General features: G+C 35.3%; 3 protein-coding genes across 5 annotated transcripts; 2 read left to right on the forward strand and 1 right to left on the reverse strand.

Moving 5' to 3' along the window:
- On the reverse strand, positions 100 to 4,058 carry LOC18790357 (probable glycosyltransferase At3g07620). Its single transcript, XM_007225092.2, has 5 exons — positions 3,807 to 4,058; positions 2,167 to 3,111; positions 1,929 to 2,059; positions 1,274 to 1,622; positions 100 to 935 (listed from the first exon to the last, which is right to left on the reverse strand). The coding sequence occupies exons 2-5, from the start codon at positions 3,055 to 3,057 to the stop codon at positions 270 to 272; spliced, it is 2,037 nt and encodes a 678-aa protein (XP_007225154.1). The 5' UTR covers positions 3,058 to 3,111; positions 3,807 to 4,058; the 3' UTR covers positions 100 to 269.
- LOC18791557 (exosome complex exonuclease RRP46 homolog) lies at positions 6,396 to 9,536 on the forward strand. 2 transcript variants are annotated; one of them, XM_007223718.2, is made up of 8 exons: positions 6,396 to 6,734; positions 6,977 to 7,090; positions 7,283 to 7,383; positions 7,999 to 8,019; positions 8,483 to 8,555; positions 8,634 to 8,701; positions 8,849 to 8,981; positions 9,184 to 9,536. In XM_007223718.2, exons 1-8 carry the CDS (start codon positions 6,629 to 6,631, stop codon positions 9,297 to 9,299), a joined length of 732 nt encoding a protein of 243 aa, XP_007223780.1. In that variant the 5' UTR covers positions 6,396 to 6,628; the 3' UTR covers positions 9,300 to 9,536. The 2 variants fall into 2 exon arrangements, with proteins under 2 accessions (XP_007223780.1, XP_007223779.1); XM_007223717.2 differs by having other exon boundaries at positions 6,417 to 6,734; positions 8,658 to 8,701.
- On the forward strand, positions 10,479 to 14,321 carry LOC18790197 (carotenoid 9,10(9',10')-cleavage dioxygenase 1). Of its 2 annotated transcripts, XM_007226119.2 has the most exons (13): positions 10,480 to 10,599; positions 10,681 to 10,824; positions 10,899 to 11,004; positions 11,765 to 12,027; positions 12,116 to 12,295; positions 12,390 to 12,468; positions 12,585 to 12,666; positions 12,754 to 12,816; positions 12,936 to 13,074; positions 13,173 to 13,497; positions 13,600 to 13,661; positions 13,755 to 13,907; positions 14,031 to 14,321. In XM_007226119.2, the coding sequence occupies exons 1-13, from the start codon at positions 10,525 to 10,527 to the stop codon at positions 14,064 to 14,066; spliced, it is 1,707 nt and encodes a 568-aa protein (XP_007226181.2). In that variant the 5' UTR covers positions 10,480 to 10,524; the 3' UTR covers positions 14,067 to 14,321. The 2 variants fall into 2 exon arrangements, with proteins under 2 accessions (XP_020410219.1, XP_007226181.2); XM_020554630.1 differs by lacking the exon at positions 14,031 to 14,321 and having other exon boundaries at positions 10,479 to 10,599; positions 13,757 to 13,847.

Consider the following 16,164-nt stretch of genomic DNA (forward strand, 5'->3'; position numbering starts at 1 on the left):
ACAATTTAGAAAAAGCAGGAAAGCAAGAAATTTAAGTCAGTGACATGACCTACATATACTTTCTGCATTTATATATACAAGAGAATTTCTCAACAATTCATGAAACAAAATTTTCTGAAATTTCAAATGCGACCTGCTACTTCATTTAATTTTATTTATTTATTTCATTTTCTCCCAACAGGGTTCTTTTATTCCAACATAAAAATAAATTAAATAAATTAAAAACAAAAAACAAAAAAATACAATTTACAAGACTAGATATTTCTATGTCAAATGGGTTTTAATTGATGGAGTCTATTGTACCAAATAGAGTGGAGAATCATATGAAAAATATCATACTTCTCAGGCTTGGCATGCCACAGAAAATGCTTTTGCACCTTTTTCACCCTCATTTGCATCTGTAGATATTTCTTCTTTGGGATTGAAAGCAGTATATTCTTCAAGTTCGGAATATCTTTCTCCAACACAAAAACAGCAAAGGACTCCCAATTCAGAACTTCAAAAAATGGAGGCACAAAATTGTCTGATATGATCACCGGAACACACTCATAGAAAATGGCCTCCACGACTCGCGGACTGTTCACTTCGTAACCTTTTGCGCAAATGCAGTACTTGCTGCTTTGCATATAACGAACATAGTTCTTGTTGCCCTTCACTTTTGGCAACTTGCCGAAGATCTTCATGTCAGGATCTTTATCTTCCCAATGCTGCAACAAAATTGGCCGAAGATAACCATGCATGCTCCCAGCAAAGAAGGCAAGTATTGATCTCTTGGAAGGACGATTGCCTCCAAGATCTCTGAGAGGATTCTTATCATTCTTGATGTATGTTTCAGGAAGAGACACATCCTTGCCAAATACAAAACCTTCTTTGATATCAGAATTGCAGAGGGCCCTAATGCACGTAGCCATATATTTCTTTGTTTCAGATGGGGCCTGAGGAAGTAGATTTTTATTAGAAAAGTATTAACAAAATCTTAGTCCAAATGACGTGTAGATTTGAATGTCATCCATCCTCTAGAACAAAGTCACTGGTCATCAACCAAAGGGAGAAATAATATAACAATAATTGGCAGTTAAAAAGAAAGCAAACAAATGGAAATAAACATCTCAAGGCAACATGTATAGTCATCATTTCAGATTCTATGATGAACCAAACCAAGTGATTTCAAATGATATGTAAAACAAATCGAAACTAATTTGTACTTCATTAGAATTTGAATTCCTACAAGTAACTGGTCAACCAAACTAGATAGGGAGTATGAAAAGCTTACCCAATCATGGCAAGCAACAAGAAAATGATCTGCTCCTCCAGTTCTATTCCAGAAAGGATGTTTCACTGCAATCATGTCGACGTAGTCCTTCAAATACTGTATAAGATTCTTATGACTGTGTGAATTGGGCACATATAATCTTTCCTCTAATGTTCGAGAACTAAAGGGTAAGTAATACAGGTGGGCTTTCTGAGGGTTTTTAGTAACAAATTTCTTATCAGCTTCCAGCTGCTTCATGAACCATCCCTCAGAAGCATATATCCCTTTGAGAAATGGCGAGTGCAATATAGGTCTTTCTCCTTCCCTGTAAACGTATACTTTAAGAGTGTCCTCCATTAATTCATAGCTCCTGGAAATTAGATGATAGTTTCACTTCAGCAGTAGTAATTGATTGTGTAGTTACAACTTGCAGCTTATGAAATTCTTTGAAACAAATAGGATGATTTTTAAATGAGAAAGAAATAACCAACATTGCAAGATAATGTATACTCCAACTGTCCAACGTTGTCATTTAATCCTATCCATAGACTTACCAGCTCAAATATCCTTCGTATGTTTTTCAGTAAGATCATTAGACAGTGTCTTGTTCACAATAACTTTCAGAAAACGACTGTACTATAAGAAGTTCAAACATATAAGGATTTCATTGACTTACCTTTTAAACACGGATAGATTCCGATAAAGTAGAGCATAAAGAGTTGGATCACTCTTGATTATGGGTGCATTTTCAATCTGCGATGCTACATATTGCAGCTCTTGGTCAGCAGGTGAAGACCATTGTGCTAACTACCCACACACACAAAAAAAAAAAGGTAAAAAATAAGAATAAGGAGTTGAAGATTTAAAGAACTTAATCACATTCAAAATAACATGAATCTAAACTTCAAACATACCATTGAATTGTATGAGGCACGACTCTGGAGCAAAAGATTGTTCATATCAGATATTGAATATACATCCAAGATTGGAACCTCTGGCTCTATTTTCACTTCAGGGACTCTGGTCATTGAAGAATTATGTTCTGTTTGGTTGAGGTCACTATGCAATTGCTCAGAATTTTCAGTTTTCTCAGAAGGGGTTGTTCGATCTTTCTCCACTGAAGTCACATTTGAGTCAACAGATTTAATGGGAGCTCCAACGTTTGTTTCAAAAATTGCTGGAGCTGTGCTCGGTGACGAATTCATCATTGGGGGTGCAGGTGAACTGACTGGTAAACCAGCAGTAGAATTTACAACATCTACAGTATTATTTTCATTCCCAATCCTGCCTTCTAAATAAGTATTATCTGTAGTATTTTTCTTTTCAACAGAGCTCACTTCAGGTTCTCTACCCCCCTCTTGAGCAAAATTAGTCTCCAAGGGTTTTATATTTTCCACAATGATAGTTCTATTTTGCTTTACCAAATTTCCAGATGACGCATCCTTACCATCGTCTTCATCTTCATTGATTTCTAAAGCTCTGTTTGAGCCTTCATGTCCTTCTAATACAGAATCAGAGCTCCTAGTATTGCTAGCTTTCTCATGAATTGCATATGTACCAGTGTTGTTCAAATCATTAGAAAGCGACAAGTTACCGACAATCTCAGAATTAGATGGTGAATATCCAGCTTGGAAGCCACTTTTCCCCACTAAAGGAACCTTTGTAGAAGATAGTATAGATGATAAAAGATTACCATATGGAAGTTCAAGATGCCGGACAACTAAGATCACAGCAAACAGCATTCCCGCAATCCACAGCAATCTCCTGGTTTCTGCTTGACATATAGATAAGAGATCCTGACCCATTTTGATAAACTACTCTAGGGATTGTTGGCCAATTTTCAATAACCATAATCCACCCTGCACATTTTCCACAACCACACAAGTTTATAATTGAGGAGAGAGAGTCATTAAGAACAAATACATGCAACTAATTGTTGAACAATTACACCAATGTACATAATTAACAGCTGTGAAAGCTGTTGAAATAAATTGGCTTTAACCTGCTTATCAACTGTCAAACAACAATCCCCTGCATTTCTTAATTTCCAAGTGAATTAAATTAAATTCAAGAAAATAAATATCTATTGCAGACAGCTAACATTTCCAGCTTCCCACTAAGAAAAGAACAAAGAATTCTTATACTACCAAGTTAAAAAGGTTCACTTTCAATCAAATATCTTAGCATGCAGAAACAATCCCATTAATAAATAGTAAAACAGGAAAAGATTCAAGAACCAAATCTTCAACATTATAAAACAAAACAGCTTCATAATTAGAATACACAGCAGAGAGAGAGAGAGAGAGAGAGAGAGAGAGAGAGAGAGAGAGAGAGAGAGAGAGGAAATGAGAAGAAAAAAGGAAGAAAGATTCCAAATTTATCCTGAATTCTACAAACTGGGTTTGGTTTGAAAGTCTCGGTTCTAACACTAGAATCCAAAGCTTGTTCATTTTTACTTTCATTCCCCAACACTTTCTCAGCAAGCAAACAGTTATTTTCTCTTCAAGGCCAGGAAAAGGAAACAGAGTACCTTGTTGGGTTTAAGGAAAAGTACCTTGGTATGAGAGAAACGGTGCAGAGCTTCTACGGTCTTCCGCCGTATGGCCTCACCGAGGAGACGTGGGAAGCTTCATGACTTGTCTTCACAAATTTGCCAACTCTAATCCTTGTCTGAAAAATGGGTTTTGGTCCAATCACACACTAACATAAAATGAGAGAATAGTTTAGTCCACGCGAGTTTTTAGCAGTTGGTGTCGACTTTTGTCTGATCGATTGGTTCCTTGCGTTTTCCCAGTAGGTAAAGCTTGACCCTTTGTTTTTCAGACAAATAAAAAATAAAAACTTGACCCTTTGAGCTTTGCATAATTTTATGGCTAAAATAAAATAAAATCTTCATTAACTGTTTTAATTTACTTATTTTTGATTTTAAATTCAATATTAAAATCTAGTAGATGAGTGAAAGCAACTAAAAGCTTAAACTAATTAAATTTTTTATTTGTTAATAATTGTAGTCCAGGGCTAATTAGTAATTTAATATTTAACTAATTTCCAAGAAGATTGAAAAGAAAAAAAAAACTAATTTCCATTAAGTACAATTACAAAACATGCAATTTTCTTCCACTTTTGAATGTTGCAAGCAGATATTGGAATAAAGACAAGGCAAGCAAACAGCTGAATGGAGTTATTGGAAGAAAATAAATATAAATAAAACCATAAGATTAGATATGTTTAATTTAATAAGCCAAGATTGTCACATCCCGGGATTGGATCCGCCGTAGCACGATATTGTCCACTTTGGGCCCCTCTCTCTGCCCTCACGGTTTTGTTTCTAGAAATTCACGAGCAACTTCCTAGTGGGTCACCCATCTTGGGATTGCTCTAGCCCAAACTCGCTTAACTTCGGAGTTCCTAAAACTCTGAAGTTAGTGAGCTCCCAAAAAGCCTCGTGCTAGATGGAAGCGGGCATGTACATATAAGGTACATCACCCCCTCTTCGTTGATCGATGTGGAATGTTACAAAGATGCACCTCTTTATGTCTTTTAATAAAAGCTTCAATGAATTAAATGAAAACCTAGAATGATTTAAAAAAATCAAGAAAAATATTTGACTACTTGCATCTCATCTTTGATTTTGATTTCTGGAAAGATATGTGAGTATGCATGTTGTATAAGGGCAACCAAAAAAAAATATAGACTCTTTAATTTTCTTTATGAAAAAGAGAAAAGGAAGAGATTCTTGAGGTTGGGAGAATAATACTATAGGATAAGGATGCATATGTAAGTGCAAGCCCACATCATTTTTATACATGTGCTTAGTTGGCTGAAAAAACATAATTGTTTCTTAATTTATATATATTTTTTATTAATGAAAAATGAAGTTTTGAATTTAAAATCTCTTTTAATATATAAAAGAGAATGTAAAGGTAAAAATATCCCACATTGAAAAGTTAGAAAATCTTTCAAGAGTTTATAAGAAGTTGGGCTACTCCTCCATTGCTAATTTGTTTTGAGGTGGAACATCAACTTCCTTTATAGTATCAGAACGAATTTGCCCCACGTATGAAAATTCAATAGCTACATGTACTCACCATTACGAATTGAAAACTCAAATATTATAGATTCAAAGCTTAAATGGGCACAAAGACAACAAAATCTAAGAATTTTTCTCGTTGCCAATTGAAAATTATTATAATTAAAAATATTAAATAGTTTCCTTATATATTCATAGTGAACATGGATTCATATGTGATTTAAGAAAGGGTGAGTTTAGAACTCTAAAAAGAAAGTGAGTTACACGCTCCATAAATGGGGGTAGACCCAAAAGATTCTTTTATTATTTTCTTATGTAATTTGGATTCCCAAATAATGCGGTGGGACCAGTGTGCCGTGGGCCTTTGATTGAGCATTTGATTATCTCCTTTGTCCTTTCCGGGCCATTAATCACTTCCTTTTCCTTCATTTGGGGCATGTGATTCTTGATGCCATCACCGCAGGGTTTACAGAGACCTTCACATGTTACGGCCTTGTCATGCCACGTGTAACGTACGCATGTCATCATCCATGCAACTGGAGCGTTTCAGGTCCACTTTTAATTAGAAATAGTTTAATTCAATAGAGTTGACCCAAAAAAATGTTTAATTCAATATATATTTTGGGGACAAATAATTCAATTAGATTGTTCATAGAAAAAGTGAAGCAAATTCCTTCCTTTATGCTTAAGTATAGAAGAAATAATAAATTGCATAAGAAGGATTTCAACTTTTTGGTTTTTTGGATGCTAAAGGGCCTAATGTCAAAAAAAAAAAAATATATAAATCCAGCCCAAAGCTAAAAAGCCCAATGAAAAAAATCGTCAATTGCATACCAACAGTCTTAGTCCAAAATTTCATATCATGTTGGTTGTGTGTGTATGAGAAACTCCCTTTATAATTCAGACTACCGCTTTATATTCATAGCTGAAAATATCATAAAAGAGAAAAGTAATTCTTTCTCATATTTAAGTTTAAATAAAGTATTTTAACTGAGATAAAATTCCTATTTGTGGAAAGCCCAATGATGCATTTTAACAAGTAACGATATTCTATTCAACAATTATTTTTCTTCTCCGAGTAAGAGGAAAAAATATTATATAGCGGAGCAAGTTAAAAATATTTAAAAAGAAAATAAGTAAAACCTCACCTAAAACCCTAACCCCAAAATTGAACCCCAAAAAAAATAAAATAAAAACCCTAACCCCAAAACCCAAATTAACCGAAAAGTCCAGTTTTTGCCCTTCCCCTTCTTCTTCTTCGGCTACAATTTTTCACATAGCTAACAGTTTTGGATCTGTTTCGTCTATCGAAAGAATCAACTTTGTGATTTTAACAGTGGAAGACAATGGAGATAGATAGACTCGATGGTCGTACACCGAACCAGTTGAGGCCATTGGCTTGTTCTCGCAACGTCCTCAACCGTGCTCATGGCTCCGCCAGCTGGTGTCAAGGTTTCTACTTCATTACCCCTTGTATCACTCTGGGCATTGTGCTCTGTATTTTAGTTTGTCTTCTTCAGTGGGTTGGTGTTCTTTTGGATTATATTGACACCGCACTTCTGTATTTGTAACTGCTATACCTCTGTTTTCATTTTCATTTTGCTTTAACTAATCACATTTTCTCATGTGGGTATTTGTTATATATATATATATATATTTATTTATGCTTAGGTTTGTTTTGTTCCTTTTTATAGGAGATACCAAAGTTCTTGTTGCGGTTTATGGACCTAAAGCAGGAACAAAGAAGAATGAAAACCCTGAAAAAGCTTGCATTGAGATTATTTGGAAGCCAAAAACAGGCCAGAGTGGTGGGTTTTTGCAAATATATTTATGCTTGCTTCTTCCTCTCTCGCTCTCTCAATGTTTTATGTCAATTCTATGAACAAAAGCTAAGCGGATTCTTTGAAGCCATATGGTTCAGAGACTGTATACTCAGTTTGTAGAGTGACACGAATTCTGCTAGTTCCGTCTAAATTTAAACAGATGTCTGCTTGATATAGGAAAACTGGAAAGGGAATATGAGATGATACTAAAGAGGACATTGCAAAGCATCTGCATACTGACTCTCAATCCAAATACCACAACCTCAGTTATTATTCAGGTGAGGTGGTTTTACTTATTTGAAAAACTTTATGTCTCAGTTTAGACATTGTGTAGGCCGCTTAAAATGACTGTAATGCATTACATGTAGCCTTGATGCCTTATGTAGCATAGGATCACTTTAAGGATATGTTCGTTTTTGAAGTTTATGAGTTTTTGAGGGCTAACGGTGATAAGTAAATTGTGAATATGTTATATAGGTAGGTCAAAGTTGCCAAGAAGTGTTAACTTTATTTTGGCTTTTTGAGCCTGTGCATGGAAATGCCTTTGCTACATAGGTAGGTAAAATTTCATGAATATTACGCACTATGATTTGGAAAGTGATGAAGGATGGAAATTAGGTAATTGAATGTATGTTACCTGGTAGGTAGGATCAGTATAATTTGTGTTGAATCCGTTTTCTAAATGCTGATTTTGTTTAAAGTTTTGTCCATCTAGTAATATAAGCTCCCATGTCTTGTATATCTTAATGCATGTAAATTTACTTTTTTATATACTTGGTAACTAAGTCGCCAAATGCTTTCTTCAGTTTCCTTCCTTTATAAATAAATAAACTAGCTTACAACTTTGGCCAAGTAATCATCCTTACCTAAAGAACCTTATGTTTCTGCTGCAGGTTGTCAATGATGATGGTGCTGTATCCTTCAAGGTTATGCATTTTACACATTGGAATTTTAGCTGTTTTAATAGGTTTATTGAAGCTCTGTTCTGACATTCATTGAACTTCCGTATTGCAAGTTTATTCTTTGATTGTCTTTGTTTGTTCACCCAAAAAAAAAAACTTGTCTGTTGGTGATCCTATATAGATGACATTAAGACAGCTTCTGACAAAACTGGGCTAGTGTTTTATTTCAAAGCTCAGGATTCTCAATTCCTCTGGCATAAGGGTTTTTCACATGCCCCATGGATTACATTAATTTCCTTTAGATTCACATGGCATATTTGTTAAGTAAAGTTCCTTACTGCACACGCAATCAGTATTCTTTCTGTGGTGAATTATCACCTTGAGAATATAAAGATTTTGCTCGATTTTGGCACATATAAAAAAAATAAAATACATTTTGATATATGTAGAAGTGCCTTGACAACTACTTCTATAGCTTCTGCCATGTGCCATAAATGCCGCATGTGCTGCCCTTGTTGATGCCGGGATTCCTCTAAAGCATCTTGCTGGTAAATGCGACCTATGTTTTAGTCTTATTTTCTTCATTTGATGAATGAGAGTCGACTTTATTATGCTGGTGTTTGCAGTTGCCATTTGTTGTTGCCTCGCAGAGAGTGGATACGTCGTATTGGACCCTAGCAAGCTGGAAGAGCAGGTTTTACTTTGTTTCTTATAATTTATTTTACTCTGACAAACATCTAATTGCAGTTCAATTATAATAAAAAAGAAAGCCAAGACCGAGTTGCATCATTTGACAATTCATAAATCTCCATCCTTAAGATGTTTGAATTTGTAATGACAGAAAATGAAAGCGTTTGCATATTTGGTCTTTCCAAACTCAGTTCTTTCAATCCTTCCAGAAGAACAATTACAGGTTGGAGGTGAACCCGTGGAGCATGGGATCATCACCTCTGTTACCCAGGGTGCAATGTCAGGTATTCCCCACTCTTCATTTATCCTTTTCTATTCGTTGATATTGGACTTTTCCTAGTTTGATCCGTTGGAGGCATATTGGGCATTTAGGCTATACAATCTGCGACCATGTAAATGTTTGTTTTGGAGAGACCTTATGCAATAGGTTTGTTTGTGACAGTTCTGATACTTGATCTAATTTGGGTCTTGTCTGTATTACTCTAGTGGACGACTATCTTCACTGTTTAGAACGAGGGCGTGCTGCCACTGCAAAGATGTCTGCTTTTCTCAGGAAGAGCTTGCAACCACAGCTTCCAATCGATTCGTCTAAAGCCGGGTGATTTCACATGTTACTGACAGTAACCAGTCTCTATGGCTAGATTTGAGAGCTGTACGTGATGATCATGGAAACCCTATATGGAAGACTTCTTGTAATATCTTATAAAATGAAAACCCCACTAAATTTAATAGCCTGGTTGACAAGATTTTCGGTTATAATATCCTACAATTGTATTAGAAGAACCTCCAGACAATGTAATACAGTAATTTTCAATGCAGTCCCGATTATTGGTAAATTATATCCCCCCTTTTGTTCTCGTTAGTTTTTGAGTTAAGATTATACAAAATTGACTCTGAACAAAGGGCCGCTGGATAAGTAAGTTAAGCAGAGCAAAAGGCCGCTGGATAAGTAAGTTAAACAGAGCTCATACAGCGGGACTTACTTTGTGAAAAGCAGTAAAGCAGAACAAAAGGCCGCTGGATAAGTAAGTTTGTACGGCATTTACATGGCTTTGTTTGCCACTCCTGGATAATTTTGTCTGAGATTGAAATGAACCCACCAAATGTGCTTTATTTGTACAGCATATTCCAAGCTTTTCAACCACTAATCCAGAAGCATTTGACAAGGAAATATGCCTTTGACATCAATCGGATCTTCATCTTTTCACATATTTTACTTAATATAATGCTAACATAGAGCTTAATCTCCAATAATCCTTACAATATTATGCGTGGAAGCTGATTAAGATTGGTGTGCTGTTGATTAAGACTGGTGGTGTTGTTTTGTAGCTTCTGCTAAGCCCTTAGGTTCTAACACCTTCCAGTTGTAAAATAATGGATGCAAGTTGTATTATGTCACAAGTTGTATTATTTATATTCGTTGACAAAATTGTCTGAATATAAGTGCCATATCTTTCAGACAGAACTCACACAAATTGCTTGTGGAAACAGTTTTTTTAAATAATTTTGGTTGAAATATTTATCTCAAATTTTATTTTGGCTAGGGGAGGTGAGGTGGTTGGGTTTAGTAAAATCATTTTGAGCTTCTAGCATTTGTCTTGAGGCCAAACTAAAGGTGGTTGTATTGTATGTGTATGCTATTGAGACCAAACTGAAGACACTTTGTGGTATATTTATATATAGTTTTGTGAGCCTTGGTTCTGAGAGATACAGGACGCACAGAGAGAGAGAGAGAGAGAGAGAGAGAGAGAGAGAGAGAGAGAGAGAGAGAGAGAGAGAGAGAGAGAGAGAGAGAGAGAGAGATAGATAGATATATATGGCATCTTCATGTATGTCAATTCAACTGAAGTGCTTTGCTCTTCAGAAGAAGTCAAGACCACCCTCTCCTCCTCAGCTTTCATGGTGAGTAGCTTTAGTACTTGAAATCATTCAAATGCATCTTATACATGACTTGATCAATGTGCTTGTTAATTACAACTGCAGCCATTGTTGATGAGAAAAGTGGAACAAGTACTTCCCATGCAGATAGATGTCTCCAAAACTTTCAAGAACACTTCTTCAAAAGTGTTGGACTTCTTGGTCGATTCGATGTTTGAATTCGTCGATCAATCCCTGCTTCCATCTCAGGTAAGCCTACTTTCAGGCACCACCACCCTCCCACCTATTACAAATCATCTGTAGCTATGTGTTTTTCATTGCAGAGCAACTTTGGCCCGGTAGACGAGTTGGGAGGAGAAGTTGTTATCACCAGCAGCATCAGAGGGAAAATCCCAGATGATTTTCCAGAGGGTGTCTACATAAGAAATGGTCAGTACTTAACACAAATTAATTTTAGCTCTCATATATTATTAGTTAAGGCTTTCAGATCCATGCAATATTTTATTGTAAGATCATAATCAGACAACAGATATATCCAAATCATTCTATGTTCCTCTTCTTGAAGAAAATTAACACAAGAAACTCGTTCGCCTGGACAAATATATCGAACATTTACTATGTTTGTTATTCTGCCGTCAACTTAATATTTGACGCTTGCTTACATTTTAAGACTTGTGTATCGTGTATCATATCCTCATCAGCTTCAAATTTTCAAGACTCAAGATCCATGAGCTTGCCAATCAGAAATTAATAATTTAATACAGAGAAAGCTTGCTTGGCAGAGAAAATTCTTATCCTAAATAATCCAACCAGTTGTCAAACTTCTCATATGGGTTTTTATTTATTTTAAATATTGTTTTTTATTTGGACTTATAATCATTTGAGCAATTATGAATATGAATCCACAAGGCGGTCAGAGTTGTATTTTTGCCAAAAGAGGGGAACCCTACTAGTTAAACAATATGATTGATGAAAGCAGACAGGAATCTTATCTGCTAAATCCACTCCACCACTAAAAAACAACTTGGTAGCTTAACAAGTCGGTGACCCCAATTGTTCCTATTTTTGTGTGTGGATGATGTTATCTTTTTGTGCAAGAAATGGTCCAAAACTTTGGAAAGAGCATGCAGTTGATAAGAAAGTGTTACTAATTTGCACCACGTTCATGTTACTGCAATTAATTATGCAGGACCAAACCCTCTATTTGGAGGACTGAAATCTACTAAATCCATCTTTGGAAGGTCAAGCCACATATGGATAGAAGGAGAAGGCATGCTTCATGCTTTATATTTTAGTAAGGACGTCAGTGACGGAAGCTGGACTGTCAGGTACAACAACAGACACGTCGAAACTGAAACTTTCAAGCTAGAAAAACAGAGAAACAAGCCATCTTTTCTCCCAGCTATAGGAGGTGATTCGCCGGCTATTTTATCTGCTTATCTCCTCAATTTGGTAAGCATATATATTATATGTTTATTTTTGTTGAATATCAAAACCAGTAGCTCATTTTGGTCTTATCAATTTATGATGCTTCTCCTAGCTGAGGTTTGGCAAAGTGAACAAGTACTTGAGTAACACCAATGTTTTTGAGCATTCGGGGAAGTTCTACTCCATTGCAGAAAACCACATACCTCAAGAGATTGACATCATCACATTAGAAACTTTAGGAAATTGGGATGTCTCTGGAGCTTGGAACCGACCTTTTACCAGCCATCCAAAGGTATGATTAATTAGCCCCTTGTACTTTAATTTATACACTAATCTCAGTTCTGTCTCACACTTAATTACTACTTATTTTCTTTTTACTGGTTCAGAGAGCTCCAGGCACATGGGAGCTGGTCATACTGGGAATCGACGCAGTTAAACCTTTCATAGAGATAGGAGTAGTTTCTGGTATTATTCATATTTTAAGAACACCATATGCAGCATTTGGTATGAGATTTCAGCTGTGATATAACAAAGAAGACATCCTGGCCTTCTGATGCATCACATGTTTTTCCCTTTCTCAGCTGATGGAAAGGAATTAATTCATAAAGTGGACCTCAATCTCGATAGGTGCAGCCTTTGCCATGAACTAGGGGTTACACAAAGGTAAGGCTAGTAGTCAGATTTTGTCAACTAAAAATCAAGGCTCAAATAGCAAGCAAGTTAATATGAGGATGTATTCTTGTTTTGCAGCTACAATGTGATCATGGATTTTCCTCTAACTTTAGACATAAACAGACTTGTCAATGGAGGCCCGTAAGTGATTAACCCTTCTTAATTCCACACATCCTGCTAATCATTCCCATAAAAATATATACACACACACACACACACACACATGTATTTGTGCTTGATGTGGTGATGCTGATCTGCAGATTAGTAAAGTACAATCAGGAAGGATATGCAAGAATTGGTGTAATGCCTCGCTTCGGTGATGCAAGTTCAATCCACTGGTTTAAAGTTGAACCCAATTGCACATTTCACATCATCAATAGTTTTGAAGATGGTGATGAGGTAACTTAACAAAATGGTAATTTTATTTACAATTTTACTATCTTCTTGGTGGAATCAATCAATATATGGAATTTGATTTTTGTTCGTGGGATGAGCAGGTTGTAGTGTGGGGTTGCAAAGCTCTTGACTCAGTTATACCAGGACCTGACATGAGTTTGAATCAATTTGGGTGGTTGCCAAGAAGATTTAAGCCTGCAGATCCAAGTAAAGAAAACAATGATGATATTTCAGCAGAGGATGGAAAATTATTTTCTCATGCTTATGAATGGAGATTAAACATGAACACTGGAAAAGTCATGGAGAGATATCTCACTGGAAAAGAGTTTTCCATGGATTTTCCCATGATCAATGGAGCTTTTGCCGGTGTTAAAAATAGATATGGCTACTCCCAAGTAGTTGACTCAATTGCAAGCTCTACCTTGGGTAATTATCGATAATCTTTCCCAAAAAAAGAATAGAATTACTCACTAATTACTCTTATATCATACCATTAATTGTTATGATCTATGGCTATATGCATGTCAGGCATGCTCAAATATGGTGGTCTAGCCAGGCTACATTTTGAAGAGCCAGCTGATGTTTCTTTGGTAAATAAATAGGCCATCAACATTTTTTGTTTATCATTTTTCTTCTGCATTTTTATGTATACATATATTTTTTTTCCTTGCATGAATTACTAGAGAAATGAAAGCCAATTTGAGGTGGAAACCCGCATGTTCGAGGAGAAGAGCTTCTGCAGTGGAGCTGCTTTTGTCGCTAAACAAGGAGGCCTTGAAGAAGATGATGGATGGGCCATCACTTTTGTTCACAATGAAGATACCAACATATCTCAAGTAATTTAGTCGATCCATTTATATAATAATATTACAAGTCTTAGTTTGAGATGTTAATTAATTTGTTCTTTAGATTGATGCACGTTTATAATATTAATAAGTCCATCGATCCTTTTTTTGCAGGTTTACGTGATCGATACTAAGAAGTTTTCTGATTAGCCTGTTGCTAAAATCACATTGCCATTCAGAGTTCCATACGGATTTCATGAAGCTTTCTTGCCAATGTCATAACAATAATATGCCTAATTAATCATCATGATTAAATTTTGACACTCAGCATTTTAGCTGCGGTTAATTTCGTGGTTAAAAATGTTGGAAAATAGCGTGTAATCTAATGAGCGAAAAAGAATGTATAAGAAATTGGGGCTAATACATGAAGCAATTGGACTCCTACGTGGGGGTTTGCGTCTCAAATCCTTCTCTTTAAACTTTTTTTTCCTTTTCTTTTTCGAAAGAAACAAAGCAAAATGTTCATTACAGGTAGGTCATCCAATTAGAAGCCAAATTAAACCCAATCAATCATCCCAGCCCACGTATATACAGACAATATAACCTTTAAACGCATGCATATGTGGTGTACACGTGTGCATGACTTCCTTAACACTGTCTCCTAAATGAAAGGGTAGCTATGGATCTTATGTTTGAAGACAAGCATTAAGATCCAAGAGATAAATTAAGAAATCTCCATGTCATGATCCACATATGATTCCTGTATAATGTTTGTGGACCAACCGTTGCTTCCATCTCAGGTTAGTTAATTAATTTCCAGTGGTTCCTATCAGAGTTTTTCTTTTTAATTATATATATTTTTTATGCTTAATTCCCAGCTAATTACTCCTCCTCCAACTTCTCTTGAACTCTTTTTTGAACCATTTAACACAAACAAGTTTTTGCATAAGCCTTTTGTCCATTCGTGGCTTAAAATGTTAGCATTAGTATTCTAAATTAAAGGTGTTCGTGTAGGTTCGAAACTAATAAATTTAATAAATTTGCACCTTATCCAATATAGATTGAATTATAAATATTCCAATCTATCAGTTCTTTATATTTGGGTCTCACTTCAAACATTATTTATTTATTATTAGTGGGTAGTTGATTACAAAAACTTGAATAATATTTGGTGTCTCTCTCTCGTACTATTCTTCATGTGAAAGATTCCCAAACCAAATACAGACGAAAATGGAAAGACATTTTGTATCATAAACTGACGCCTACCAACTTATTTTGATACCTTTTCGTAGGCTGTCAAGTTGGTCTATGTCCTTTTGCATCGGTCGTCAAATTGCCCTTATGATAATCTCACAAAACCTAAAGCATCCACAGCTGAAAGTTGTCTGTCTTAAATTCATCTTTTGTTTCAAGACAAGCATTATTAACATACTACAAATTTAACCATGTTATGTTGTGCGGAAGCTCAATCAATATTTGCAACACTGTGAATGAAAACAAATGACAACAGACATCGATAAAAGGAACAAATAACAGCCAACAAAAACACCAAGATGTATATTAATTTGGTCTTATAAGTCTAGGTCTAGTTTAAAGACAACGGAATAATTCACTATAATTAAATAGAGCATACAAGTGTCTATCACTAAAGAAAACCCAAAGCTCACACACTCAAAGAAAAACAAAGAGAGACAACTCTCTGTCTCTATTAGAGCAACTCCACCCATTTGCCCTTTGCCATTTGGGGGGGAATATTCACGTGAATAGTGGTTGCCCTTGTAAAAAGCCATTTCTGTTTCCACCCGTTGCCATGACAAAGGGTAATTACTATTCATTTTTTTGTTTTGTTCACAAATTTTTTTACCTCAATCATTAATTTGAATAATATTTTCGGATAAGATTTTCGGGTTCCTACATGTCAATATTATTCATCTATCTATATATATAAAGCAAAAAGCAGAGAATGGTGAAACATTCAAAATACCAAAAAATGCCATTGGTTAATTCAAACATTAAGAATTGAAATTATTAATTAAATGAGGATAATACGGTAAATTCACATTTTTTATATTAAAAAATTAAAAATAAAAATAAAATCAGATGATAGGTCCTACTTTTATGGAACATAACTACTCATGTTATCTTTTCTTAATTCTAAAAATAAAATTATAAATAAATAAATAAATAATAAAAAATCAATTTGCACATGCTCACACATGTGCCAAGGGGCTAGTATCTCATAATCAGATAAAATTTTCAGTTTTCAAATTTCAGATAAATTTCAAAAAAAGTTGGCTGGTATTTATAG

The sequence above is a fragment of the Prunus persica genome, chromosome G1, assembly GCF_000346465.2.
Source record: "Prunus persica cultivar Lovell chromosome G1, Prunus_persica_NCBIv2, whole genome shotgun sequence".
Classification (NCBI taxonomy): Eukaryota; Viridiplantae; Streptophyta; class Magnoliopsida; order Rosales; family Rosaceae; genus Prunus; species Prunus persica.

Bases quoted from the DNA above. Each gene is read 5' to 3' on its own strand.
- LOC18790357 (XM_007225092.2), bottom strand. From the start codon at position 3,057: ATGGGTCAGGATCTCTTATCTATATGTCAAGCAGAAACCAGGAGATTG. The intron at 2,060-2,166 runs GTATGTTTGAAG...GTGTGTGGGTAG, and splicing joins GTGCCTCATACAATTCAATG to TTAGCACAATGGTCTTCACC. The intron at 936-1,273 runs GTAAGCTTTTCA...CTACTTCCTCAG, and splicing joins TTGTTGCTTGCCATGATTGG to GCCCCATCTGAAACAAAGAA.
- LOC18790197 (XM_007226119.2), top strand. From the start codon at position 10,525: ATGTATGTCAATTCAACTGAAGTGCTTTGCTCTTCAGAAGAAGTCAAG. The intron at 12,296-12,389 runs GTATGATTAATT...TTACTGGTTCAG, and splicing joins CTTTTACCAGCCATCCAAAG to AGAGCTCCAGGCACATGGGA. The intron at 12,817-12,935 runs GTAAGTGATTAA...GCTGATCTGCAG, and splicing joins AGACTTGTCAATGGAGGCCC to ATTAGTAAAGTACAATCAGG.
- LOC18791557 (XM_007223718.2), top strand. From the start codon at position 6,629: ATGGAGATAGATAGACTCGATGGTCGTACACCGAACCAGTTGAGGCCA. The intron at 6,735-6,976 runs GTTTCTACTTCA...TCCTTTTTATAG, and splicing joins CTCCGCCAGCTGGTGTCAAG to GAGATACCAAAGTTCTTGTT. The intron at 7,091-7,282 runs GTGGGTTTTTGC...TGCTTGATATAG, and splicing joins GCCAAAAACAGGCCAGAGTG to GAAAACTGGAAAGGGAATAT.